The 26,706-nt window shown below is 44.6% G+C and overlaps 2 protein-coding genes across 9 annotated transcripts in view; one reads left to right on the top strand and one right to left on the bottom strand.

Annotated features, from left to right (window-relative positions):
* The window catches only part of LOC138755869 (uncharacterized), a 134,682-nt gene that overhangs the window by 9,659 nt on the left and 98,317 nt on the right, over nt 1-26,706 (top strand). Inside the window, exon 3 of one of the 5 annotated variants that reach the window (XR_011352604.1) lies at nt 2,414-2,479. The exons of the other annotated variants lie outside the window; for them this stretch is intronic. The gene's annotated coding sequence lies outside the window, so the exon portion shown is untranslated. The remainder of the gene's footprint in view (nt 1-2,413; nt 2,480-26,706) is intronic. 5 annotated transcript variants of the gene reach the window in all.
* The window catches only part of mamdc2a (MAM domain containing 2a), a 163,195-nt gene continuing 146,698 nt past the window's right edge, over nt 10,210-26,706 (bottom strand). For 3 of the 4 annotated variants that reach the window (XM_069922560.1, XM_069922552.1, XM_069922544.1), the window contains 2 exons: nt 20,846-20,930; nt 10,212-10,720 (listed from right to left, as the gene is read on the bottom strand). In XM_069922560.1, the coding sequence (XP_069778661.1) occupies nt 10,650-10,720; nt 20,846-20,930 (156 nt within the window). In that variant the 3' untranslated portion in view covers nt 10,212-10,649. Of the gene's footprint in view, nt 10,721-20,845; nt 20,931-26,706 lie in introns of all 4 variants that reach the window. The other variant, XM_069922534.1, reaches the window with a different exon arrangement.

The following is a 26,706-nucleotide window of genomic DNA, read 5'->3' as shown; positions in this document are numbered from 1 at the left end:
ACACTGATCTGCGCAATCTCATTCAACGCACCCCTACAGCCGACAAGGTTGTCATCCTTGGCGACTTCAATGCTTGCGTCGGCAAAGACTCAGAAACCTGGCCAGGAATCCTGGGCAAGCATGGTGTCGGCAAGTGCAACAACAACGGGCGCCTCCTGTTGGAGCTATGCGCAGAACAGCGGCTTGTCATTACAAACACCCTTTTTCAGCAGAGGGACAGCCTGAAGACTACCTGGATGCATCCCCGATCCAAACACTGGCACCTCCTGTACTACGTCCTGGTGCGAGAAAGAGACAAATGAGATGTGCTCCACACCAGGGTCATGCCCAGCGCGGAATGCCACACTGACCACCGGCTTGTTTGCTGCAAGCTCAACCTTCACTTCAAGCCAAAGTCCAGGAACAGTAAAGCCCCCAGAAAGAGGTTCAATGTTGGAAACTTGCAGTCAGACGAAGTGAGAGGAAACTTCCAGGCGAACCTCAAAGCAAAGCTCGAGGATGCAATCCACCTCACGGACTCGTCCCCTGAAACCTTCTGGGATCAGCTGAAGACTGCCATACTGCAATCCACTGAAGAGATACTGGGCTTCTCCTCCAGGAAAAACAAGGACTGGTTCGACGAAAACAACCAGGAAATCCAGGAGCTGCTGGCAAAGAAACGATCTGCCCACCAGGCTCACCTTGCAAAGCCGTCCTGGCCAGAGAAGAAACGAGCCTTCCGTTGCGCATGCAGCCATCTTCAGCGCAAACTCCAGGAAATCCAAAATGAGTGGTGGACTAGACTCGCCAAACGAACCCAGCTCAGCGCGGACATTGGCGACTTCAGGGGTTTTTACGAGGCTTTAAAGGCTGTGTACAGCGCCTCACCCCGTCCAAAGCCTGCTGCGCAGCTCAGATGGCAAAGTCCTCCTCAGCGACAAGATCTCCATCCTCAACCGATGGTCAGAACACTTCCAATCTCTTTTCAGTGCCAACCGCTCAGTCCAAGAATCCGCCCTGCTCCAGCTCCCTCAACAGCCCTTAAGGCTAGAGCTGGATGAGGTACTCACCCGGGAAAAGACATATAAGGCAATTGAACAACTGAAAAGTGGCAAAGCAGCAGGTATGGATGGAATCCCCCCCCCCCCAGAGGTCTGGTTACAGGTTGTCTCATCAATCTGAGGCGCCTGCAAGCTCATACCAAGACACAAGAGCAACTCATCCGTGAACTACTCTTTGCAGACGATGCCGCTTTAGTTGCCCATTCTGAGCCAGCTCTTCAGCGCTTGACGTCCTGTTTTGCGGAAACTGCCAAAATGTTTGGCATGAAGCATGAAGTCAGCCTGAAGAAAACTGAGGTCCTCCATCAGCCAGCTCCTCACTATGACTACCACATCTCCATCGGGCACACAAAACTCAAAACGGTCAACCAGTTTACCTATCTCGGCTGCACCATTTCATCGGATGCAAGGATCGACAACGAGATAGACAACAGACTCGCCAAGGCAAATAGCGCCTTTGGAAGACTACACAAAAGAGTCTGGAAAAACAACCAACTGAAAAACCTCACAAAGATTAGCGAATACAGAGCAGTTGCCATACCCACACTTCTGTTCGGCTCCGAATCATGTGTCCTCTACCGGCATCACCTACGACTCCTAGAACGCTTCCACCAGCGTTGTCTCCACTTCATCCTCAACATTCATTGGAGCGACTTCATCACCAACATCGAAGTACTCGAGATGGCAGAGGCCGACAGCATCGAATCCACGCTGCTGAAGATCCAACTGCGCTGGGTAGGTCACGTCTCCAGAATGGAGGACCATCGCCTTCCCAAGATCGTGTTATATGGCGAGCTCGCCACTGGCCACCGAGACAAAGGTGCACCAAAGAAGAGGTACAAGAACTGTCTAAAGAAATCTCTTGGTGCCTGCCACATTGACCACCGCCAGTGGGCTGATATCGCCTCAAACCATGCATCTTGGCGCCTCACAGTTCAGCGGGCAGTAACCTCCTTTGAAGAAGACCGCAGTGCCCACCTCACTGACAAAAGACAAAGGAGGAAAAACCCAACACCCAACCCCAACCAACCAATTTTCCCTTGCAACCGCTGCAACCGTGTCTGCCTGTCCCGCATTGGACTTGTCAGCCACAAATGAGCCTGCAGCTGACGTGGACATTACCCCTCCATAAATCTTTGTCCGCGAAGTCAAGCCAAAGAAAAGAATGTTCAAGTGTATTGGACTTTTGGGCAATGTGAAAGTATAAGACATTGTGAACAGCATTATTCCTCGGCTTCAGCAGTGGCAATGACCAATAGAGCCTGTTGATGTCAATGAGGAGGTGTTAGTCACACTGCTCAGCATTGGAGTCTGTGTGTGGGTCAAACACTGATGGCAGACGCTGAGCATGTATTCTCCCTCTCAACCTCCAGATTGTCCAGTGGCTCATGGATATGAGAAATGCTCTGAATCACAAACTAAAGTGGAACTGAGAACAGGTCAGTGAAGTGGCTTTTGTTTCGGATAGAGTGTATGCATTCTGTTTTCCTTGTCACCTTCATTTTGCATTGCAGTGGTTAATAATGTCTTGAAATTGTTTCATTGACTCCAGACCATTCCAGAGCTTCCTGACAGGGATGTGGTTCCATTATTATCCCTTTGATCATAACTGGGTCTAAATTTTCAAACTCTCATCTCCACAGTGCTGCATACGACTTGCCAGGGGTGGTGTCAGAACAAGTCTAATTGGAGGGCATTAGAGTAACCGCGGGGTGGGAAAGGCACAATTTGACATTCAAAAACTCATTTAGCAGTGGGGGGGGTGGGGGGGGTGGTGGTGGCGCCTGCTTACCTACCTACCATGAACCTCCAACTTGCGCCCGCCACTTCCCCCTCCCTCTGATGTGACAAACATGCTTCTTATATCGAGTGAAGAGTAGTGACACTGGTACTGCAGGTGGGGAGATGACAATAACTAATTTGGGAGGGCAATGTCTGCAAATGCTCCCCTCCCCCCCCCCCTCCTGTAGAAGCACAAGAACAGGCCTCATTACAGCCCTCTCTAGGAGCAGTGGAGATGCCTAACAAATGCTTTGCCGTGACTCTAATAATTAGTTTTGTATTTATTCATTTTGGTTCCTGCTGACAAGGCCAGCATTTATTGCCCATCCTGAGTTGCACCTGAGAAGGTTCTTCCACAATGTTTTCAGACGGGGAATCAAATACACAGAAATGCTGGAGGAACTTAGCTGGTCTCACAGCATGCATAGGAAGTAAAAATATATTACTGTGGTTTTAGGCCTGAGCCCTTCTGGGAAGTAGACTCATTTATGATCAGGGACTGCTGTGTCTTGTGCAACATGTGCAGATGAAATTATTATTGCCATATCTCAGCACAGCCAGTACCAAGAGCTGAGTGTTAAAAGTTGAGAACATTTAACACTGCCATTTGTCTAAGCAGAGATTCAACCGTCGGCTTCATTCACTGTTCCAGCTACGGAAAGTTCTCCCAGCCTTTGTGATGTTTACCCCCTCATTGAGCAGCCAAATTCTACGCTGAGCAACAATGTCTTCGAAATGAAAAGAAGTTTTTGAAATTGACACCTTTTGACCGTCCAGTGATTCAAATCCTGTGGTTAAAATGGGCATGGTTGACATGATTTAATTAAAAAATTGTTTGTGTATTTCTTCATGGATAATTTACCCTCTAGATGCTTCAAGTTGGTGATAATAGACAATAGACAATAGGAGCTGGAGTAGGCCATTTGGCCCGTCAGGCCAGCACCGCCAGTTTAGATCATGGCTGATCATTACCATCAGTACCCCTTTCCAGCCTTATCTCCATAACCCTTAACTCCGTTACCTACAAGAGTCTTATCTAACTCTCTTTTGAACATAGTCAGCGAATCCGCCTCTACCACCCTCTGTGGCAGAGCATTCCACAGATTCACACTTCTCTGGGTAAAAAAATGCTTTCTCATCTCCGTATTCTTAAACTATGCCCTCTAGTCCTCATCTCCCCCATCATTGGGAACAAGTAATCAGACTTCACCTTGTCTATCCCCCTGATGATTTTGTATACCTCAATCATGTCCCCCCCTCATCCTTCTAAACTCCAATGGATACAAGTTCAGTTTTTCTAGCCTTGCTGCATTTGACAACCCTGCCATCCCTGGAACTAACCTTGTAAATCTGCGCTGCACACCCTCTATAGCTAGTATGTCCTTCCTCAAGTTTGGAGACCAGAACTGGGCGCAATACTCCAGGTGGGGTCTCACCAGGGCCCTATATAACTGCAGAAGGGCGTCTCTGTTCCTATACTCCAATCCCCTCTTTATGAAAGCCAGCATTCCATTTGCCTTCTTCACAGCTTTCTGAACCTGCATGCTAGCCTTCAGTGACCGGTGAACAAGTACACCCAGATCCATTTGCACTTCCCCACTCCCTAGCTTGTCTCCATTTAAATAATACTCAGCTTTCCTATAACTTCCCCCAAAATGAATAACCTCACATTTGTTCACATTGAAATTCATCTTCCATTTAGCCGCCCACTCCTCCAGCCTGTCCAAGTCCCTCTGCATTTTCCTTACATCCTCCTCACACCCCACACCGCCACCCAGTTTAGTGTCATCTGCAAATTTGCTCATGTTATTTTTAATCCCCTCATCCAAATCATTAACATAAATTACAAACAACTGAGGACCCAACACCGATCCCTGAGGCACTCCACTCGTCACATCCTGCCATTCTGAAAAAGACCCATTTACTCCAACCCTTTGTTTCCTATCTCTTAACCAATTTCCTATCCATGTCAGCACCTTACCTCCAATGCCATGCTCCTTGATCTTGCCCACTAGACTCCCGTGCGGTACCTTATCAAAGGCCTTCTGGAAGTCCAAATACACTACATCCACTGGCTCTCCCGAGTCCACCCTCTTTGTCACATCCTCAAAAAATTCCAGAAGGTTAGTCAAGCATGACTTACCCTTAAGGAATCCATGCTGACTAGCCCTTATACTATTATTACTGACTAAGTGTTCTGCTATTTCTCCTTTTATGATGGACTCCAATATCTTCCCCACCACTGATGTCAGGCTAACCGGTCTATAATTTCCCGTTTTCTCCCTCCCTCCTTTCTTAAAAAGCGGCACCACATCAGCCACTCTCCAATCCTCAGGGACCTCCCCGGAATCTATGGAACTTTGGAAAATGTCGACCAGTGCCTCCACAGTTTCCATAGCCACCTCTTTAAGCACCCTAGGATGCAGCCCATCAGGCCCTGGGGATTTATCAGCCCTCAGTCCAAACAATTTACTCATAACCTCCTGCTTCTGGATCTGGATATCCATTAGATCCCCTACCTCCCCAGTAAAGTTCCCCAAGTCTCTTGGTACCGCATGACCACTACCCCCTAACTGACTATAACCTATATCCTCCTTGGTGAAGACAGTTGCAAAGTATTTGTTAAATTCCTCTGCCATCTCCTTGTTTCCGGTAATAATTTCACCCTTGCCCATTTTCAAAGGGCCAATTTTAGACCGAACCAATTTCTTCCTCTTCACATACTTAAAAAAGCTTTTGCTATCCTCCGCAATATTATCTGCTAATTTCCTCTCGTACTTCATTTTCCCGTCTCTTATGGCTTTCTTAGTTACCCTCTGATGTTCTTTGAAGGTTTCCCAATCCTCTAATTTCCCACTCCGCTTCGCTATCTTATAATTACTCCCTTTGGACTTGATAATGCACTTGATTTCCTTAGTTAGCCAGGGCTGCCATTTGCATTTCCTAGAGCCTTTCCTCCACTTTGGAATAAATTTGTCCTGAATCCTGTGAAAAATGTCCATAAAAACCTGCCATTTTTCCCCAGTTGTCCTCCCAGCTAGTGTATCTTCCCATTTTATTTTGGATAGCTCCTCCCTCATAGCTGCAAAATTCCCTTTATTTAACTGAAGTACAGATGCTTCCGACTTCCTTTCCATTACCCTTTCTGATTGCAGCTTAAAAGTAACCATACCATGGTCACTATTCCCTAATGGCTCCCCTACATCAAGGTCACTTATTAAGTCTGCGTCGCTGCACAGCACCCAGTCCAGAATCGACTTCCCCCTGGTAGGTTCCTCCACTAGCTGCTCCAAGAAAGTATCTCGTAGACATTCTATAAACTCGCTCTCTTGTGTTCCTGCCCCCGTCTGATTATCCCAGTCCACCTTCATGTTGAAGTCCCCCATAACTACCGTATTGCTACCACTTTGACATGCCACTCTTAATTCCTGATTTATACTACTACCGATATCTGAGCTACTTTTCGGAGGCCTGTAAATGACCCCCATTATGTCTACTCGCATGGTTGACTAGATAAGCACAAACCATTATTTGTGGATGAGGATATCCAAGAAACATCCACTGCAGGGCATTAAGGTATTTTAATATGTAAATCATAGGAAAAAGATTGTTGTGGTGGTGGAACGATGCTGTGAGGAGAAGAGTTTTTTTCATTCTTTCATGAGATGTGGATGTCATTAGGAAAGTCAGAATGTATTGACCTTGGCTCCTTCTTGGACGATTGTAGTTTGCATTGCTATTGTTGAGAGAGTTCCAGGATTTGAATCCAGTAAAGGTGGTATGTAACTTGCACCAGTTGCTATTGTCTTTCTTTTTTTTAAATTTTTCTTTTCAGACTATGAACCATACTGAGCAAAATACACACAAACATTTCTCTCTTGAATATACACATTCATTTTCTCCCCTTTTCCCCCCTCCCTTCCCTCCCTCCTTCACCCCCCCACCCCACCCACTCAACGTTCAACATATATGATACATTAAACAATGTCATCACACAATAAAAATAAACAAGAAATTTGTGTCTTCTACTTTTACATACTGGGTTAGTTCCTTTCGTCTTCTTCTCCTTCTGTCTTTCTTGATGGCAGATGTGATTCAGGGAGGTGCTATTGAAGAAGCCTTGGCTTATAACTGAAGTGAATTTTGTACATGGTATTAACTGCAACAGTAGTCCATTAGTGCTGAAGCATGGTGTTTTGGATGCCAAGGGAGGGGCTACATTGTTGTAGATGGAGGTCTCGGCTCAAGGTACAGAGTAGCAGTGCGCTAAGAGCGGCAAGTGACAACTTGCACTGGATCTCTCTGCACTGCTGGCAAAATAATCCACTTTTTTAGAGCAGGAAGTGTCTGTACAGGTGTGTTTTACACAGCCACTTCATTCTGGGATATTTGCAGTTTTTTTACGCTACGTCACTGATACGGAATGGGGGGTGGTCATTCCAGTCCTGTTTGTTTTACAGTAGCAGAAATAGTAACAGCGCTAGAACACTATCTGTATAAAAGGGGCGAACCAGCATCAAGCCAGGAAAGGATGTGTTTATGTTCCGTATTTTTTTAATATAGTGTATTTGACATTAAGCATTTAAAACTTGGACAAAACATGCAAGTAAGACAACAGGAAAAATCTTTTTAATTATAATACCGCAGTCCCACTCTCTCCCAGCGGCCCACTGCTTGCTCTCTGTTGCTGTGGGGTGCTCATGGAGAGGAGTGAGGGGAATCACAAAGTGTGGCTGGGTCCAGCATCAACCCTGCCAGGTATCATTCCCAGTACATCACTGATTTGACACTAGCTCTGCCAGATTGAGCTGCAATTACATAGCAATGGTAAAAGACAGAGTCAATCTGGCTGCCAGTGAGTAGATCACTAGGGAATACCTGACCAGCAGGCACTTGGGGATTATGCATGTTCTCCCATAAATGCAGAAGTTTGAAATGAGCTGTATAGGAAATGGCTGGAGCTAGAGATTAAATGAGCTGATGGTGAAATAGTGTAGACTCACCGTTTTGTCACTGATGTGTTGCTGGGACAAAATGAGAAAAGATTTAATTCATAAGTACATAATTCATGGTTTTGACAGGACAGAAGTGGGGTGGCTGTTGGTCTTTCAAAATAGGGCTTAATCATTCGCGAATAAGGTAAAAGATATGTATCAAAGGGTAGTGAATCTGGAACTCAACAGAATTCTCAGTTACTGAATGTATTCAAGACAGTCACTAAGCCCTTTTCACACTGGCTAACCACTAGATTGGCCATTCAGATAACCAGTTAAGGAAGCCGTTTTTTACCTTTCGCACTGGATCATTGTTAACAGGTTCTCTGCATCCTTTCCCTCTCATCACAAGGCATCTCCGGAAATGGGGATTATATCCTCCACCGGAGACATCTGAGTGATGCATCAAGCGATGGTGGACCTGCCCTAAATCCTGATCAGTGTATTATGATCTTGTATTTAAACAAAATTAATCATGCCTAATTATAACATTATTAAGCATTATGAGCCTTTTAACCCCTGTTGTTGTGCCAACCCATATAAACCTTTATAATTTTATAAAAGACGGAGGGAAAGTATAGCCGCACAATTTATAAACAGCGTGGAACAGAGCAATAGTGGACCTGCCCTCCCAGAATTCCGTGTGGCAGGGAAAGGGGTGTATGCATGGACCACTCATGAAGAGCTTTCTCATCTGCACAGAATTCTGGGAGGACAGATCCACCATTTGCATAGGTAGTATCATCCCCAGTGTCTGATGACGCCTGTGTGCCAATTAAAGAGCTTACACGCAGGACCCTTAACCAGTAGATTGACTATCAATTACTGGGACAGGGGGCCAGTGTAAAAAGACAGACCTTTAGCTATTAAGGGAGAGGAGATTAGTGTTAGGGAGTGGCATTGTGATAAAAGACCAGCCCCACACTGATCCCTCCGCCGCAAATACAGGAGTGTGGAAGCAGGAAGAGGAAGGTCACATGGTGACTCCAAGAATGTATCAAACCTGAACATGTCTCTAGTCTCCTTGTGCTGTGAACAAGCTGGTCTGTGGGTTTGTCCTCGGTTATCTTTCATCATCCCCAACAATAGATAGTGGTGATTAATAAGGGATTACTTAAGGTGGTATGTGAATGGAAAGAAAAGGTTTGAAAACCTTGGTTTTAATCATCCCTAATTGACTCATTATGTGCACGATTTCATAACTCCAAAGGAAGCAAGCCAATGACAATGTTTCTCAAGCAAAATGTTTCAGTAACAATTGGGTGTAGAGCAGTGCTTCTCAACCTTCCCTTCCCACTCACATTCCACTTCAACTAATCCCTTACTAATCACAGGAATAAAAGCAAAGTTTGATTCCAAACCCTTGTGTCCAGACCTGTCTCTCTCAAATCTGACAGTTTCGCAACACAACGATGACCAGTGCAGGGACCGACAGCAGGTCACTGGGAGAATCGCCCAAAAGCCCATCACCAACCATTTTTGGGGAAAAGAAACCAGGTCTAACATGCTGTCAAATATGGTATGTTTATATGTGACACTAGATATCGACAGTGTTATGTTACACGCCCACTTCTTTTGCTCCTAGAATGCTGGCTTGCTGTGTAAGATGACGCACTGACCCGACATTATGCTGGCTTTGTTTGGTTCAGTGTAAACAACCAAAGCCGGCTTAACGCCAGATCTTCTTTACGGTAATATTGCAGGATTTCTGTTTTAAAAGCATATGTGTCAATGTGATTTACACTGCTGAACCCACTGTCCAAAGCCACAGGCTTAAAGAAACCTGCTTGTCAACAACTAGAAACTAAAGTGGCTAGCATGTCCTAATTAACAGCTGAGAAATCAGATCACATAACGTCTATATTAATTCTGACATGTTTTCATAATCTATCCAACTGGAGTGTCGGAATGGTACAGCCAATGGTTGAAATTACAAAATAATTTTGTAATCGTTAAATGTATTTAAACTCACACAAGAATAGAAACTTGCAAAATATATCCTAGAAAAATTTTGCATAGAGTTGGTGGACAGCCAGCACCCTTTACCCTGGGATGACAATAGCAAATACCAGAGGAAAGTTTAAGGTGAGTGGAGGAAAGTTTAGGGGAGATTTTTTTTCCCCCACAGTGTTGGTGCCTGGAGGCTGGTGGAATATTAACATTCAAAAGACTCTGATAGTTCAGTCCATAAGATATGAGATTAAAAAAGAATTCCCAAGATCTAAACCCTCTGAGAAAAAGTTTATCTTGGACTGTCCTCATATTCAATCCCTTCCCTGGAGACTGCCCTCAGATTCCAGATTCCACAACATAATTGGAGCGTTAACTGTCCAAATTGTCCAGTTTCTTCTATTTTTTTTGTCAATCCATTTTATGAAATCTGTTCACACCATTCCTTGATCATTCCACATTTACGGTTCACTTTCTACATTTTATTTTTCAACTGGATAAATATAGAACACAATTGCCGTTTAGTCCTTGTAAAGTCTGGTCAAGAAGTGAGAGCAAACTGCACTCACATTGGTTTTTGAACATAAACATAAAACTGAAACACTATGCGATTTTTACCTTTATCAGTTTGAAATGTTTAATATTTACAATTCTTCAGTAATTATAAATACTGGAGCCAAATTACTAAGGAGTCCTGTGGCTACTAGGTTTTCTAACAAACATGACATATTTCTGAGCTAAAATTTAGGAAGAAGGCATTCAAATAAAATGAACACTTCTGTATGGTGAAGGAAATAAATATTTTACAACTTCTGCAAGATTCACATCAAGCTCCTGTAATTTGGATTGTTCTTGAAATGTGATCTGTATCCTGGAACTCAATTCAGGTATAAATGCTGTACCAGTCCGGTTCATTTGGAGACTCTGGGTCAAATGTTAGAGGTTTCTCTGCATCTAAATAAATGAGGAAAGAGCAAACATATGGAAAACAAAGGCAATTCTTTATTTCCATCCTGTTTAAAAAAAACCTGACCTTATCTTTACCTTGAAATTTACCTTTTTGATCAAGCTAATTCCCTTAATAGGTTGGTGTCAAATTTGTCTGTAACATTACAAATATGATTTACTCCATTAAAGATGCAGCAACACATTGCAGCTGTTATGTGGTGGAAATGGATTATAAGCAAGATCCAAGGACAAGCATACATGATCTGTGAAATAGCTAATAAGATGGCAAAGATATGGCCCATCACCCATTCTTTTCATCTAGAAATCCAAAATGGATTGTAGATGCAATGCACAAATCATAGACAGAGAAAGGTACCCAATAAATGTGTGAATCCTGAGCATGCAAAATTTCAGTATCTCTACATGCTGACGATCTATCTGTCTCAATGTTGCAGAACATGGGAATGGTTAGGTTGACCCAGAATGCTCAATGAGTTTTAACCTACAAGTCTGGAGGACAATTGGCATGAAGAGCTCTATTTTACTGATTGGTCAAATGACCTTTTTGTATACCCAAAACTCAAATCCATATTGGTCTCCACTCTCTGAGCCAATTACCATTACCCTCTCCCTTCACCAATTGGCAATTAGTTTACAATATGAAACATAAAAGTCTGCAGATGTTGTGATTGTAGTAAAAACATACAGAAATGCTGGAGAAACTCAGCTGGTCTCGCAGTGTCCATAGCAAGTAAAGACATATTACTGACATTTCGGGATTGAGCCCTTCTTCAAGAAATATGCAAAGAACAGGAAGGAATCAGAATAAAAACAAAAGACTGGCAGTGGAAGGAGCCCAAACCAACAAAAGGTGTTAATGAGATATAAGAGGGGTAAGAATTAATTTTGGCTCTGTGAAAGGGGACAGGGAGAAAAGGAACGAAAGAGAGAGAGCTGGGGAAAAGGTGACTGGGAAGAAGAAGGAGGGGGAGGGGGATTAATGGAAACCAGAGAAGCCAGTTTAATGCCATTCAGTTGGAGAGTGCCAGATGGAAGAAGAGGCATTATTCCTCTAATTTGTGGGTGGTCCATGAGACCATGGACTGATGTGTCAGCAAGGGAATGGAATGGAGAATTGACATGGATGGCCACTTGGAGATCTGCGCTATTGCAGTGGACAGAGTTGAGGTGCTCAACAAAGCAATCTCCCAGTCTGCGCCTAGTCTACGATGTAGAGGGAGCGCAGGATGTAATAGATGAATCTGCATTTTCACAAGTGAAATGTTGCTTCACTTGAATGGGCTGTTTGGGACTCTGAATGGTGGTGAGGTAGGACATCTAGGCGCAAGTGGAGTATCTCCTGTGCCAAGGGGATGATTGGTGGGGAGGGTGGAGTGAACAAGCAAGTCATGGAGGGAGCACTCCCTGTGACAGGCAGAGAGGGAAGGAGAAGGGAATATGTGTTTAGTGGTGGTACGTTGGTCATGGAAATGGCAAAGGAGGATATGTTGGACACGGATGCTGGTGGGGTGGTAGGGAAAAGGCAAAAGGAATGCTGTCCTTATTGCATGTGAGGGCGGAAGGCCAGGGCAGATGTGCAGGTAATGGAAGATATAGGGGTGAGGGCTGAGATGATGGTGGTAGAGTGGAAGCCATATTGAAGGAGGATATCTCTGATGATCTGGCATTGAAGACCTTGTTCTGGGAGCAGAAATGAGAGAAAGAAATGGAAGAAGGCCTGGGTCCCTGAAGGAAACCAACACGGGCACTGGAAGAATGTGCAAACTCCTGCTCAGTAATGACCCTGGGTTGATGGAGCTGTGTGAAAGCTGCTTCAAAGCCACACTACTGTGCTACTCGCATATGGGGCAATTAAACTTGTGGATCATCTGGGTCAGTAATGGAGGGACACTAAGTTCTTTGAATACAAATTGGGCATTTTTATACATAACAAGTAGTTACTCAAGGTGCTTTCAAATTGCAGCACCTGGGAGGCCCTTCTGGGATCTGGGTCCAATTACTGGGTGGTGGGTGCAGGATGCACCTTTCAAATCGCAGCCAGACCTTCCTGATAAATCACCAACTTGGTGATTTAAGGGGGATCCCACCCCTGTGATGACGCAGTGAGTGAACATCATGCACTCATGGGAAGTATCGGCTATCAGTCAACCCCCCCCCATATGACCGTCAGTAGCCCCCTCCTCCCCCACAACTCCCAGTCACCCCCATTTCAGCAACATTTCGCTGCCATGAATGTGCCACTCCAGTTCGTGGCGATGGCTCAATGCTGGATTGCAGGAACCATCACCACGAACTGGAGCGGTGTTTGCAGCAGTGGCACATTGTGGCCCCCCCCCCCCCCCCCCCCACTCTCCCCCGGATTGCAGTAGTGATCTCTCTTCCCCCGATCGCGGCAGCAGCCTCTCTGCCCCCAATCATAGCCCCAGCTCTCCCCCAATCGCGGCAGCTGCACTTCAGCCAGGGGTTTCCCTGTACGCACGCATGTAAGCACTGACATCACCAGAGTAACTGGGTTGACCATTTCCCTTTTCAAACTGCCAGAGCAGGATACCCAGGTAAGTTTTACTGGGTTCCCTGACTCCTCTGAGGTAGGTCGTGGACCCAGTTGGGTTTTGGCTGAGTTGACCCAGTTGGACCCTTTCAAATCACCATGTGTCACTAACCATGCAAATTGCCCGGTTAACCCCATTTTACATGGCAGTTTGAAAGGGCCTACTGAATGATGGAGGGATAAACCTCTATTCAACTGTCTACAAGATTCCCTGCTTCTTATTATCTAAACTCATGTGCTTGGTGAAAAAAATAGACATGTTTGACAGAAAATCTTAAATTTGATTTTACAAGTCTCATCCTCACTGGCCTTGCACCTCTCCTTTCTCCTTACTCAGAATCCTTTGGAGATCTGTGCTCCTCCAATTCTGGACCCTTGCACATCCCTGGGGTCAGATGCTTTTCAATTGATGGCCCAGACACAACCTCTGGAATTTCCCACCTTAGCCTCTCTTGCTTCTAAAACACTTAACTCTTGGACCAAACTTCTAGCTCCTATCCTACCATTTCCCTGTGTGGAAAATTATACACCCATGAAGTAACTTAATATTTTCTGCTGCTTTGAAGGTGATATGCTGTTGAACTGTGTGACGCTGCACAGTTTAATTGGACATCACCAACATGAATTTCTGACATGCCTAGCGGTGTAATAATTATTAAAAGAAGCAGTTCCTATGTGCACTGCATAGTTCTTGTCACTGAGCACTGGAGTTAGCCAGGCCTAATCTGCGTTTTGAAAGAGTATATATCAGGAAGATATTGGTAGTAGCTCAGTGGGCACTTCTCTCACCTGAGTCAGAAATCATCTTCCATTCTGCATAAAAGTGAGATACATAAAGCAATTGTAAGAGATCAGGGAAGTGATGAGTTTGAAGGGAGGATCAGAGTATTGAAATAAGTTTGACATGACAGTGCACATCATGCAGCTCTGTGGTCAGATATCATGTGCACAGACATCTCTCAGATGGGAGCAAAAGGTTCAAGGCACCATCCTGAAGAGGAATGTTCTTTAAACATCATCAAGTCAAGTTAAATGGTCACTTTTGCAGTGCTGTTTACAAAATTGGCAGATTAGTTTTCTACATTGTAACAACATCTAAACTTCATTGACTGCATAATGCATTTTGGGATGAGCAATGGTGGTGACAGCTGCTAAGGAACTCTGTTTATTTATCAGTAGCACTTCCAGAAAGAGACTTGTACTGAATTTACAGTGACCGCTCAGAGAACTCCCATTGGGTACGTTCCAAACAAGCATTAGGAGTTTCCATTCTTTAAGAGGATATTACTGCCAAACAACCAGCAAATTCATATATGAAACAAAGACTCCTGCCAAAAGTGAAGCAATCCCATGTCCTCAATCCAAATTGGTCATTTTCTCCATACTGTACAGCACCAGCCATACTCTTGTTACATTAACCTCTGCAGTGATTTTATTTCTTCTTAGTCCCTACATGAATCTAAATATCATTCAAGTTGGGTGGAGAGAGAAAACTTGGCAGGCTCAGTCTTGGGTAGTACACAAAACCTTAAACTAAAGCCTGGTTTTCAGAGATTATGTCAGGAAGTACATTCTAACACAAATGGTACAGGAGAGGCTGGGGGACTCAAATTGAAAAAAAAATCAGCATTTAAATTGACAATGGTTACAAGGCCTTGGCCATAGAATAAAAGGGGTAAATAGGGTTGCATCACAAGGTGCTTTCAAACTGCCTTGTAAAGTGGGGTTAACCGGGCAATTTGCCCAGTTAGCGCCCCACTCACAAGGTATCTTGAAAGGGTCTGACCCGGTCAGCATCGTCCAAAGTCAACTGTGTCCCTGCCCTACCTTGGGGTTAGTCAGGGAACCCAGTTAAACTTACCCATGACGTGTTGACTGGCAACTTGAGCAGCAAAATGCCTGGCGTCACAGGGAAACCACTGCTGAAGTGTCTGCAGTGATCGGGGAGAGAGAGAGGGGTCACTGCCAGGGCCCGAGGTGGAGAAGTGGGGTGGGGTGAGAGGTTGGTGCCATGGGGGGGAGAAGTCAATGTCGTGGGGGCGGGGCAGAGGGGTCGCTGCTGTGAGGGAGAGAGGAGGGGGTTGCTGCCATGGGGGAGAGAGAGGAGAGGGGCAACTGCCGCGGGGGCAGAGGGGTTGCCTGCCGCAGGAGGTAGCTGCCATGGGGGCAGAGGGGTCACTGCCATGGGTTGGGGGGGAAGCTCGATTGATGATGGAAGGGAGATGATGGTGGGATCCCTCTTAAATCGCTGAGTTGGCAATTTACTGGGGCCATCCCCTCTCAGCTTGAAAGGTGCTAGACGCACCTTTGCCCAACTAATTGCACCTAGGACCCAGGAGGGCTTCCTAGGTGCTGCAGTTTAAAAGCACCTAAAGATTAGCCATGATACAGTCAAATCGTGCATTGCTTCCTGTTCCTGTGTTGCTGTCATTAATTTTCAACAAGGACACTTGGAAGAAACAATGCCAAGACAGTTAAGAAAAGATTTTGGTGTCCATTTGCACGGAGGTATTGCAGGCCTGAGGTCTGAGCACACTAATTCCAGTTATAGTAACTTCATTTTCATTTGCACTACCCCCCAACAACCAACCCCCCCCCCCCCCCCCCACCGCAACTGCCCACCTTATCTGTCTCATTTTAGGGAATAAAATGTGGCCACTAGCTCCAGATTGTTAATTAGCAGCAAAATTCAGAAAGTAAGATTTACAGATCTTTAACACTGCATTTCCAAAGCATCTTCTAACAGCTGGTATTCCACAATAGCTGTTGTAATGATAGTGATTATGGTTGCAAAGCAACTAGCAATGCCTTACTGTTTGATTAGTCTTGGCTAGCAGCAGGGGGTGGTGGGGGGGGCTGACACACAATATGCTGGATCCATAATGGAGGCTTCAGCCTTATGGCATGCCTCATGTGCTGTTCATAACAACTTTAAAGTTAAGAACCTTTTCCTTCATCCATGTGTTGTCTTAAGAACTTACACATACAAATACAAGACAAAACATGGTGTCAGAATTTGGATGAAGGAAATTAGAAGGAAATACTTTAAAAGGTAAAACCTAAACTCAGCAACTAATCAGTGAAGAGAAGCTAACACAGTGGAAAAATGGAAGGATTACATCTACCAGCAAAACTTCAGCTGACAGGTAATGTGGCTGAAAATTGGAATAGATTTCAACAGCATTTTGGATTGTATTTAGTGGCATTCGGAGCTGACGAGAAAAGTGATAAAGCGAAAGCATCAGTTTTCTTACATGTCATGGGTGATGAAGCCCTGGAGGTGTTTAATAACTTCACATTTGCTGCTGAAGGAGACAAAATGAAACTGAAAAAATAATGGAACAGTTTGAGGCATACTGCATACCTAAACGTAACGTGATGGTTGAGAGGCACAGATTTTTCACATGTACAGAAAACAGAAGAAGGTATTGATCAGCATGTGACTGAATTGAGAAACAGAAGCAAAACGTGTAAATTTGGTGGACTTATTGACTCACTGATAAAAGACAGGCTTGTGTGTGGTATTCCAGATAATAGTCTAAGGGAAATTCTGCTAAGAAAGGAAATTCTAGACCTGAAAAAGCCATAGGAATCTGTAGGGCTGCAGAAACTGTAAAAACCCAGGCAAAAGAACTGTTCAGTGAAACTAGCTGCGACGTGGATGCAGTGAGTGAGAACAGACATAAACCGTTTAACAGAAAGTACACCAAAGTGGAAAGAGAGGCGTGGTAGCGAACAAAAATGAAAGGAACAATCGAAAGCCATATCATCGATGCGTTGCAGAACACCTACCAAAAATGTGTCCAGCATATGGTGAAACATGCTATATGTGTAACAAAAGCATCCATTATACCCATTGCTGTAGGAACCAAGTGCAACAAATCAAGGTTCATGCAGTAGATGAAAGGGAGATAGAAGAATTCTATGTAGATGTTGTGACTGAAAACAAGAAAGAAAACAGAGACTGGATGTTGAGATAAAAAGTGAATGACATATACATTTCAGTTAAATTGGATACTAGAGCACAAATTAATGTAATATCAGAGACTGATTCTAAGAAGAATAGACTCAGACCAAAAGTGGAACAAAAGTGAAGTTGACAGGATATTCAGGTACTGATATACCAGTGCAAGGAGAATGCATGGTCAAAGTGAAACAAAAGGACAAAGAGCACATGCTAGCATTCATCATACTACCAAAGGATGTACAGGCCATACTAGGTTTAACAGCCTATGAGAAACTGAACCTGATAAAAAGAGTTCTTGTTGTGGAAAGCAAAACAGAGATAGTCTATGATGAACTCATGAAAAAGTACAGTGACCTATTTCAGGATCTAGGCTGCCTTCCTGGAGAACACACGATCAGAGTGGATAAACATGTGCCACTGATAATACATCCATGCAGAAAAGTTCCATTTGCCCTTCAAAAGCAACTAAAAGCAGAGTTAGACAGGTGGAAAACCTGAACATGATTCAGAAGATAGATGAGCCAACGCAGTGGGTGAGTTCACTCGTTGTTGTGGACAAAAAGAATGGAAAGCTTAGAATTTTCCTGGATGCCAAAGATCTAAACAGAGCAATAAAGAGCGAATACTTCAAGCTTCCGACATGTGAAGAAACCATGTCACAGTTTGAAAATGCAACATATTTCAGCAAGTTATATGGATCATCAGGATTTTGGCAGTTAAAATTGGATGAAGCAAGTTCAAGACTGTGCACATTCAATAGTCCATTTGGCAGATACGGATTCCTAAGGTGACCATTCGAAATTGCCTCAGCTCCTAAAGTGTATCACAAAACTATTCATATGGTCTATGAGCACCTGGACAGAGTTGATACCTCAATGGATGACATCATGATATGAGGAGCCACGACAATGGAGCATGATGAGAGACTCAGGAAAGTGCTGGAAGCAACAAGGAAAGCAAACCTGAAGCTGAATAGAGAGAAATGCCTGCTCAGGGTGACATTTGTAGGAGATATTATTGGCAGTGAGGGCATCAGACCAGATCCCAGAAAGGTGTCCATCATTGGGAACATGGCAAGGCCACAATACAAAAAGGATGTACAGAGGTTTAATGGAATGGTCAACTATATGGATTAATTCATATCCAACCTCTCAGAAAAGATGGCTCCATTGAGAAGACTAACAGAAAAGAACATTGAATGGGAGTGGAATTATGATCATGAAAAGTCATGGAGCGAACTAAAGAAACTGCTCACAGAGGAACCAGTTCTGAGGTTTTACAACCCAGCGAGACGCATCAAGATATTATCAGACGCATCACATAGTGAGCTCGGTGCAGTTCTTCTGTTAAAATATGATGACTGGCAACCCATTGTATATGTATCATGCTCAATGACAGATGCAGAGAACAATACGCTCAAACTGAAAAGGAGCTGCTCAGCATCACATACGCCTGTGAAAGATTTCATCAGTTTGTGTCAGGACAAGCAATCAGTGTAGAGACTGACCATAAGCCCCTAATTGGATTGTTCCAAAAGCCATTAAATGAATGTCCACTAAGAGTACAAAGAATGATGATTAGGCTGCAAAGCTATACCCTGAATGTGGCGTACACTCCAGGTAAACTAATGTACACAGCAAACACTTTGTCTTGAGCTGTTGACACGAGAGAGCCCGCAAGCACCAAAATGAATGAAGACATGAATGCCTTTGTGGACTTGGCTGCCAGCAGTGGGGCCGACACACAGTATGGTGGATCTGTAATGGAGACTTGCAGTCTCATGGCATGCTTCATGGTGCTATTTACATCAATTTTAAAGAATCTTTTCCTTCATCCATGTGTTATCTTAAGAATGCACACATACAAATACAAGATGAAACAGCTATAGAAGAACTGTCATCACATTTATGTAGGTACAGTGGCCCTTGGGCCCACTGATCAGTTTACTATAGTTAATGCTGCTCCTATGCCTCAACTCCACTTTCCTGCATGGTCCCTGTTTTAGTCAATACCTCATAATGCATCAATCTCAGCCTTGAATATCTGGGGTACACAATTCCAAAAGTTCAAATTCCTCTAAAAGAAGAAGCTCATCTCCATATCAATCCTAAATAGCTGACCTCTCACCCTAAGATTACATTTTATAGTTCTATGCTATCCAGCTAGAGGAAACATCATAGCATCTAACCTGCTGAGAACTTTACACACTATAATGAAATCAACTCTCATTCTTTTAAATGTTAAAAGTCATAGGCTGACTTTTCTACTTACTTTTTCCTAATCTCATTATGTGGCTCCAGGTCAAATATATTTTTCTTAAGTATGGAGACCAAAATGCATGCAGATATCTTCTCCCCGAAACACTATGTCATACCAGCAAAACTTCTCTACTACTATAATGATGGCCAACATACTAATTGCTCTCTCCCTCTACCTGTCCCTTCACCTTCAGTCCAGTATCCTATTTTGGCTCCTCCCCATCTTTTTCCTACCTTTTACTATTACCCCAATATGCCATGGGACAGAAAAAGAGATAATCAAAGTGTATATTATTGTTGCTGGTACATGTTACTTTCTTCTGTGGACTGCAGCAAGTAAGAATTTCAGTGTATCAGTACCTTGCATTTATATACTACAAAACCCAACACCCATCCCCAACCCACCAATTTTCCCCTGCAACTGCTGCAATCGTGTCTGCCTGTCCCGCATCGGACTTGTCAGCCACAAACGAGCCTGCAGCTGACGTGGACTTTTTACCCCCTCCATAAATCTTCGTCCGCGAAGCCAAGCCAAAGAAGGGAAACAGGATAAGACCACAGAGCCCACCTCACTGACAAAAGGCAAAGGAGGAAAAACCCAACACCCATCCCCAACCAACCAATTTTCCCCTGCAACCGCTGCAATCGTGTCTGCCTGTCCCGCATCGGACTTGTCAGCCACAAACGAGTCTGCAGCTGACGTGGACTTTTTACCCCCTCCATAAATCTTCGTCCGCGAAGCCAAGCCAAAGAAGGGAAACAGGATAAGACCACAGAGCCCACCTCACTGACAAAAGGCAAAGGAGGAAAAACCCAACACCCATCCCCAACCAACCAATTTTCCCCTGCAACCGCTGCAATCGTGTCTGCCTGTCCCGCATCGGACTTGTCAGCCACAAACGAGTCTGCAGCTGACGTGGACTTTTTACCCCCTCCATAAATCTTCGTCCGCGAAGCCAAGCCAAAGAAAGAAAATGACAATAAACACTCATATCACTTTCCCCCTTGATCTGTCCCGTAACTGAAAATTTTTGCTCTTCACATACTGAGATACACAAAAGCGCTGGAGAAACTCAGTAAGTCACATAGCATCTATAGGAGGTAAAGGGTAACCAACATTTCAGGCCTGAAGGCTTATAATGATGTGTGAGCTGCTGAGTTTCTCCAGCATTTTTGTGCTTTGCATTACAATCACAGCATCTGCAGATTTTCCTGCTTATTCTTTGCATAACGGTGCTTTCTTTACTTCTATTTGGCAGGAAAACTTAAACCTAATCCATCTGTCAATTAATTGCATTCCCGAGCACAGTTACAGCTTTAATTTAAAGAGGTACCTTGACATGGTCCATTTTGAAAGAAAATGTCGTCGATTGCAATGTCACTGTTTATTGAAAGACCACGGATTGCTTCGAAGACAATCTAAAACAGAAGATATTTGTTTGTTAATGCCTATATTCTGGAATGCACAGCCAGATAGAATGGGAGAAGGCATTATGATAGATAAATGGCCATTGGTATAAGGGTCAATAACCAAACAAAGCTGATTCAATCAATCAGTTAAAGAGTAAGAGGTGATAATTAAGATATATTTGCATTCAGTGAGTCACCGTGATCTGAAATGGATTCACAGAGAGTGAAAATTACAATAGAATTTACAAAAGAGAATTAAACAAGTACTCAAAGGGAGAATATTTGCAGAGATGTGGGAGAACAGTTGACTGAATGTCTTCCTTCTGTCTTGAGTTTTCAAACAGTACTCTTGTAACAAAAATTAAAATTAAAAAAAACAAAATGCTGGAAATTAGATCCTTTAACCAAAAATGCTGGATAAAACTCAGCAGCATCTGTCAAAAAAGTAATATTTAATGCTTCCGATTAAAGATCCTCCATCAAATCAAAGAAAAAGAGTAGGTGTGGGAGAGTGTAACAAAAATGTCTACAATATGGTGAAATAATGTAGCCACTTAAAGGGCATCCTGTTGCACCATATTCCAGCCATTCTCTGTTCTGTTGAAGGATCCTTAACTGTTTCTCTTTCCACATGCTGCCTGACCTGCTGTTTTCCCAGCATTTTCTGTATTATTACTCTAGTATTTGCATTTAACTGGTGAAGAGCAAGACACCATTAGCACAATGCCTTTTCATTCCATGGATGAAATACTACTGTCTCCAAAGGTTTTTTGGGGAGGGGCGGGGGTTGGTAAACAGACCTCAGAAAGTCTGTAGTTTATTACTGCCTCAGCTGATAAACCCCAACAATTTAAAAAATCCATTGGGCTTGGCTCCAACCCGATGATATTAATTGCCAAGGTGATTTTTAATGTAGTTATAACTCATGAAAAATATAAAGGGAACAAAATCTACCTCATTTCTTTACAGTTAAGAGTCCAGGGATCTGGACTCTGCACTTCCAGCTGTGATTGTTGCAGCTGCCATTTAGTAATGCTCCTGACCTGAAAAGACATAGGAGGCGCTTGGAGAATTAATAGTAGGATTACTAATTACTGATTTACTAGGCGGGAAAAAACACAGCTGCCAAGTATGATTTTCTGGCACCAGATATGCACTCCTTTGCTCAGCTACAATAATGGTTAGATGTCAAGAATGAAGAGCGTCACTGATGTAATGTAGAAAGCAGCCAGACTCCAATCAGCAAGCTCCTTCTGTCATCAGATCTTCAATGCCTCTCGAACGTTGAGTGGGTGGGGAGGGGGGAGTGAAGGAGGGAGGGAAGGGAGGGGGGAAAAGGGGAGAAAATGACACTGTATATTCAAGAGGGAAATGTCTGTGTGTATTTTGGTCAGTATGGTTCATAGTGTGAAAAATAAAAAATTTTTAAAAAGGATATGTATACAAAAAAAATGTAAGCAAACTGACTGGGAAAATACAGAAAAAACTATTCAGTAATAAGTAAGAGTCAAAAAGAAAGATATTCAGTGCCTCTCAAGGGGTATTTAAGGTATAATATCAACCAGAAGATTTGGGGGTAAATTATATCACACCCACAAGGGGTCAGTCCTCGCATCTCAATTGAAAGGCAGTATTATCCAACGGTAGCATATCACCTTAGTAGTGCAATGGGAGCGTCAGCTTACATACTTGTTAAGTCTCTGAAGTGTGGTTTGATCAGAGAACCACGTAACTCACAGGCAGGAGTACAAGTAAAAATACAATGCTGGAGAAACTCAGCTGGTCAAACTGTACTTTATATAGCAGAGATAAAGATACATAATCAACGTTTAAGGCTTGAGCCTTTCATCAAGGTTTGAAAAAATGTCAGGAGGTGCCGAAACAAAATGATAGAGGGAGGGGCAGGGGAAGAGGCATGGTCCCAAAGACAGGAGGTAAGTGGATAAGGGAGGGAGGGCACCCAACAAGCAGGGAGAGGAGGGATAGCTCTCTGTGAATGGAGAGGCAAGGAGAGGAGAGCTGGAGGAAAGAAGGGGGAGGGGATAGAGAACTGAGAGTAGGCTAGCAGAAACCTTAGAAGTTGATGTTAATGCAACTTGGTTGGAGAGAGCCCAGACAGAAAATCAAGTGTGTTCCTCCAATTTCTTGGTGGGATAGTACAAGACCATGTGAGCATGGGAGTGGGCGTGGAATTGAAATGGTTGGCCACTGGGAGATCCCTGTCACTGATGTGGACAGAGTGAAGGTGCTCAGCAAAGCGACCTCCCAGTGTGTGCCCAGTCTCGCCAATGTAGAGAAGGCCACAAAGAGAGCATCAGATGCAGTAGATCACTCGCACCAATACACAAGTAATGTGTTGCTTCATTTGAAAGGATTGTTTGGGGCCCTGAATAGTTGTGAGGGTGAAGATGTGGGTGCAAGTGTGGCACTTCATGTGGCCATAGGTGAAGGTGCCGGTGGGTGGGGGGGGGCAATTGGTGGGGAGGGATGAGTGGATGATGCAGTCATAGAGGGAGCAGTCCCTTCGGAAGGTAGAGAAGAGAGGAAAGGGAAAGATGGGGAAGATGTGTCTAGTGGGATAGGTTAATGTGTTGTATGCAAAGGCTAATGAGATGGTAGGTGAGGACAAGAGGAATCCTGTGCTTGTTATGCCTGGGGGCAGAGGGGGCCAGTGCAGATGAGCAGGAAATGGAGGAGATGCGGGTAAAGTCTGTATTGATGGTAAGGTGGCCATTTCCAAATTACCAAAAAGGAGGACATGCAGGGTCTCAGTGGTGAAGTGGGAGGGTGGGGGGAGGGTGCGAGTGCCTTACCTGCCATGAACTTCTGTCACACTTTCCCCTCCCTCTAATGCAGGGGTGTCAAACTCAAATTCACGGAGGGCCAAAATTAAAAACTTGGACTAAGTCGAGGGTCGAACTAAATATTTATTTAAATTTTTCAACAACATCTGCATGTTTTCTCTTCTTTCAACATATGTAATGTTAAACTTTAGGATATAACTTTAGGAGGATAATGTTACAGGTCAGGAGTAGGTAGCTCAAGTTCACCCTTTGCTTGACCTGAGGGAAACCTATTTGATCCCTGTGGAGATGTAGTCAGCATTCACAGGCTGTGTCCATTTTGGCCTGCATCAGGACTCAGCATTTCCTGCTCACTCCTCAGGCTCTAGGCCTTGACCCACCATCCGTCTACCTGACCAGTCCTTTACCCAACCTCTACTCACCCCTCACTCCACTCGCTCTGCCTCTACCCACCCCATCCTATACACGCCCCTCTACTGCCTCTCCCCTCAACCTGTTCCTTCCTCTACCCGTCTCTCACCCTCTAATCACCCCTCCCCTACTCGCCCTGCCCCTCCCCTTTTACCTCTTCCCTATCCACCCCTCCTTCTACTCATCCCTCCCTCTAACTGCTCCTCGCACCACCATAACTTCCCCTGCCTATTACTCCTCACCTACACCCTCTGCCCACCCCTGCTTACCCACCCACTCAGGCCCAGCGCGCTGCCGATCAGCCTTTGCAGACAGCCACCATCTCTCTCTTCGCGTGCAGGGCCGAACCAGCCGTCCCTGGGGTCCACGCGGGTGCAAACGCTGAAGGCCGTGGCGACCGGGGGAAGTGCACTCGCGCTGTGGAAGGGCCGTCCGGTGCCAGTCACGCGGGGCTCGCGCTGCCCGGGGGCCATGCGCAGCCTGCCATGCCCGTCGCGCCGACAGGAAATCACAGGCTCTCGCCCATCCGCCGCACCGCTTGACAGGTGGGAGAAATGACTGGTTGTGCGGGAAGCCTTCCAACCGGTTTGCCAGCTGATGACATTGACAGACTTCTCGTGTTACAATGGGGAAGGATGTGCAATGAAGGGGGAGGATGGTGGGGGTGACATTACCAAAAAACAGCATCGCCTCTCGCTGCAGGGCGGGCCACCTCTAATACATTTTTGAAATGATCTTGCGGGCCAAATATAATTATATCACGGGCCAAATTTGGCCCACGGGCCAGAGTTTGACATGTGTGCTCTAATGGAACACACAAATGCACATGCTTATATTGCATGCTGACGTGAGTGTTGTGGGTAGGGGGTTAGGGCACAATAACTCATTTTGGGGGGCAATGCCCACAAATGCCCCCACTTGGTGCTGGCCCTGATCAGCGATTTTCTGCTCCAGCCCTTTTTCCTATTCAATGAATTATCATTCTGTATATTACAGTCTTCCATTGATACCTCCATTGCCCCATGTTATTTTCCATTCGAGTATGTTTTAAGACAGGGGTGTCGAACTCAAATTCACGGAGGGCAAAAATTAAAAACTTGGACTAAGTCGAGGGCCGAACTAAATATTTATTGGAAATTTTCAACAACATCTGCATGTTTTCTCTTCTTTCAACATATGTAATGTTAAACTTTTTCTTATTAAAATAAATGTTTAATAATAGTTTTGGATAAACTCTTTCCAGAAGCATTGACAAATGAGAAATAAAATATTCAATAAATAATATTTCTCTATAAAGGATTTGTCAAATGTTGCTAGTGTGCTGTCGAATAGTAAAATCTGAGGGCTATTGAGAATGTGGGAGAATAACATGATTCCTGAAACAATCAAATGGGTGACTGATTGTGGGCATGAACTCTAGCAGGGTTATTTGCCATGCCCTTTTTCCATTGGTACAGATATCCTTTGATTTACACATTTTTCAAGTTTTATGCCTAATGAGCTTGTATCCAGGTGAAGGACCATTTTTAACCAAGAATATATTTATCACTGTGACATGAAACTATTGGAAGATTGTTTTATCCTGAGATTAAAGTTCATAATACTTACTCAGGCCTGTGTGCGGGAGGGCGGGGTTTGTGGGCAATCGGGTTGGACAACGATAGTGCGGGGGCACCGGCTCTCGCTGCAGGGCGGCATCTCGGCGGATCAGCAGGCCCGTCACGGGTCGCGGGTCGGCCTGCAGCATGGAGGGGGAGTGGGCAACGGTCCTGGCGAGGTCAGGCCCGAGGCCTCTGGTTCCGGGCGCTGGGAAGTGGCCTTGGCTTCCCCTGACACCGGCCAGGCCGCGCTGCAGTGGGGGGGCGGGCGGGGGGACACGACAGTGCGGGGGCATCGGCTCTCGCTGCAGGGCGGCATCTCGACGGATCAGCGGCCCCGTCACCGTGAGTCGCAGGTCAGCCTGCGGCAGGGAGGAGGAGTTGGCAACGGTACTGGCGAGGTCAAGCCCGAGGCCTCCGGTTCCGGGTGCTGGGAAGCGGCCTTGGCTTCCCCTGACACCGGCCAGGCCCCAAAACCAGAGTCCACGGTGAAACCCTGCAACGTAAGCAGAGGAGGTGGGGACGATTAGCGGGCTGATGCCAATGCATTCTGGGATTTGTTGTATTACTGTGCATGCGCTATACTGGCGCGGCGGCCAGCGGGCCACCTCTAATACATTGTTGAAATGATCTTGCGGGCCAAATATAATTATATCGCGGGCCAAATTTGGCCCGCGGACCAGAGTTTGACATGTGTGTTTTAAGATTTGAGAGACCTTTATATACACAACACATACCTTGAAATGATTTTACTACCATTGTCTGAATTATATGCTTCTAAAAAACAGTAGTATCAAACATGTGGCCTTGGTTACATTTTTAACTCTCCTATTAACATAATTCACATGATCTGCAAATGCTAATAAAAGTTGTTTTTCTAATAAGCATTTCTCTTTAAACATTTCAAAAGTTTTGAAATGCTTAAAGTGAAACACTTTTTAGAATTTTTTTTAAAAATTGATGAAAAACTGA

Source organism: Narcine bancroftii, chromosome 1, assembly GCF_036971445.1.
Source record: "Narcine bancroftii isolate sNarBan1 chromosome 1, sNarBan1.hap1, whole genome shotgun sequence".
Taxonomy (NCBI): Eukaryota; Metazoa; Chordata; class Chondrichthyes; order Torpediniformes; family Narcinidae; genus Narcine; species Narcine bancroftii.
Note: the sequence above shows the minus strand (reverse complement) of the source record. Positions and strands in the feature narration are given on the sequence as shown.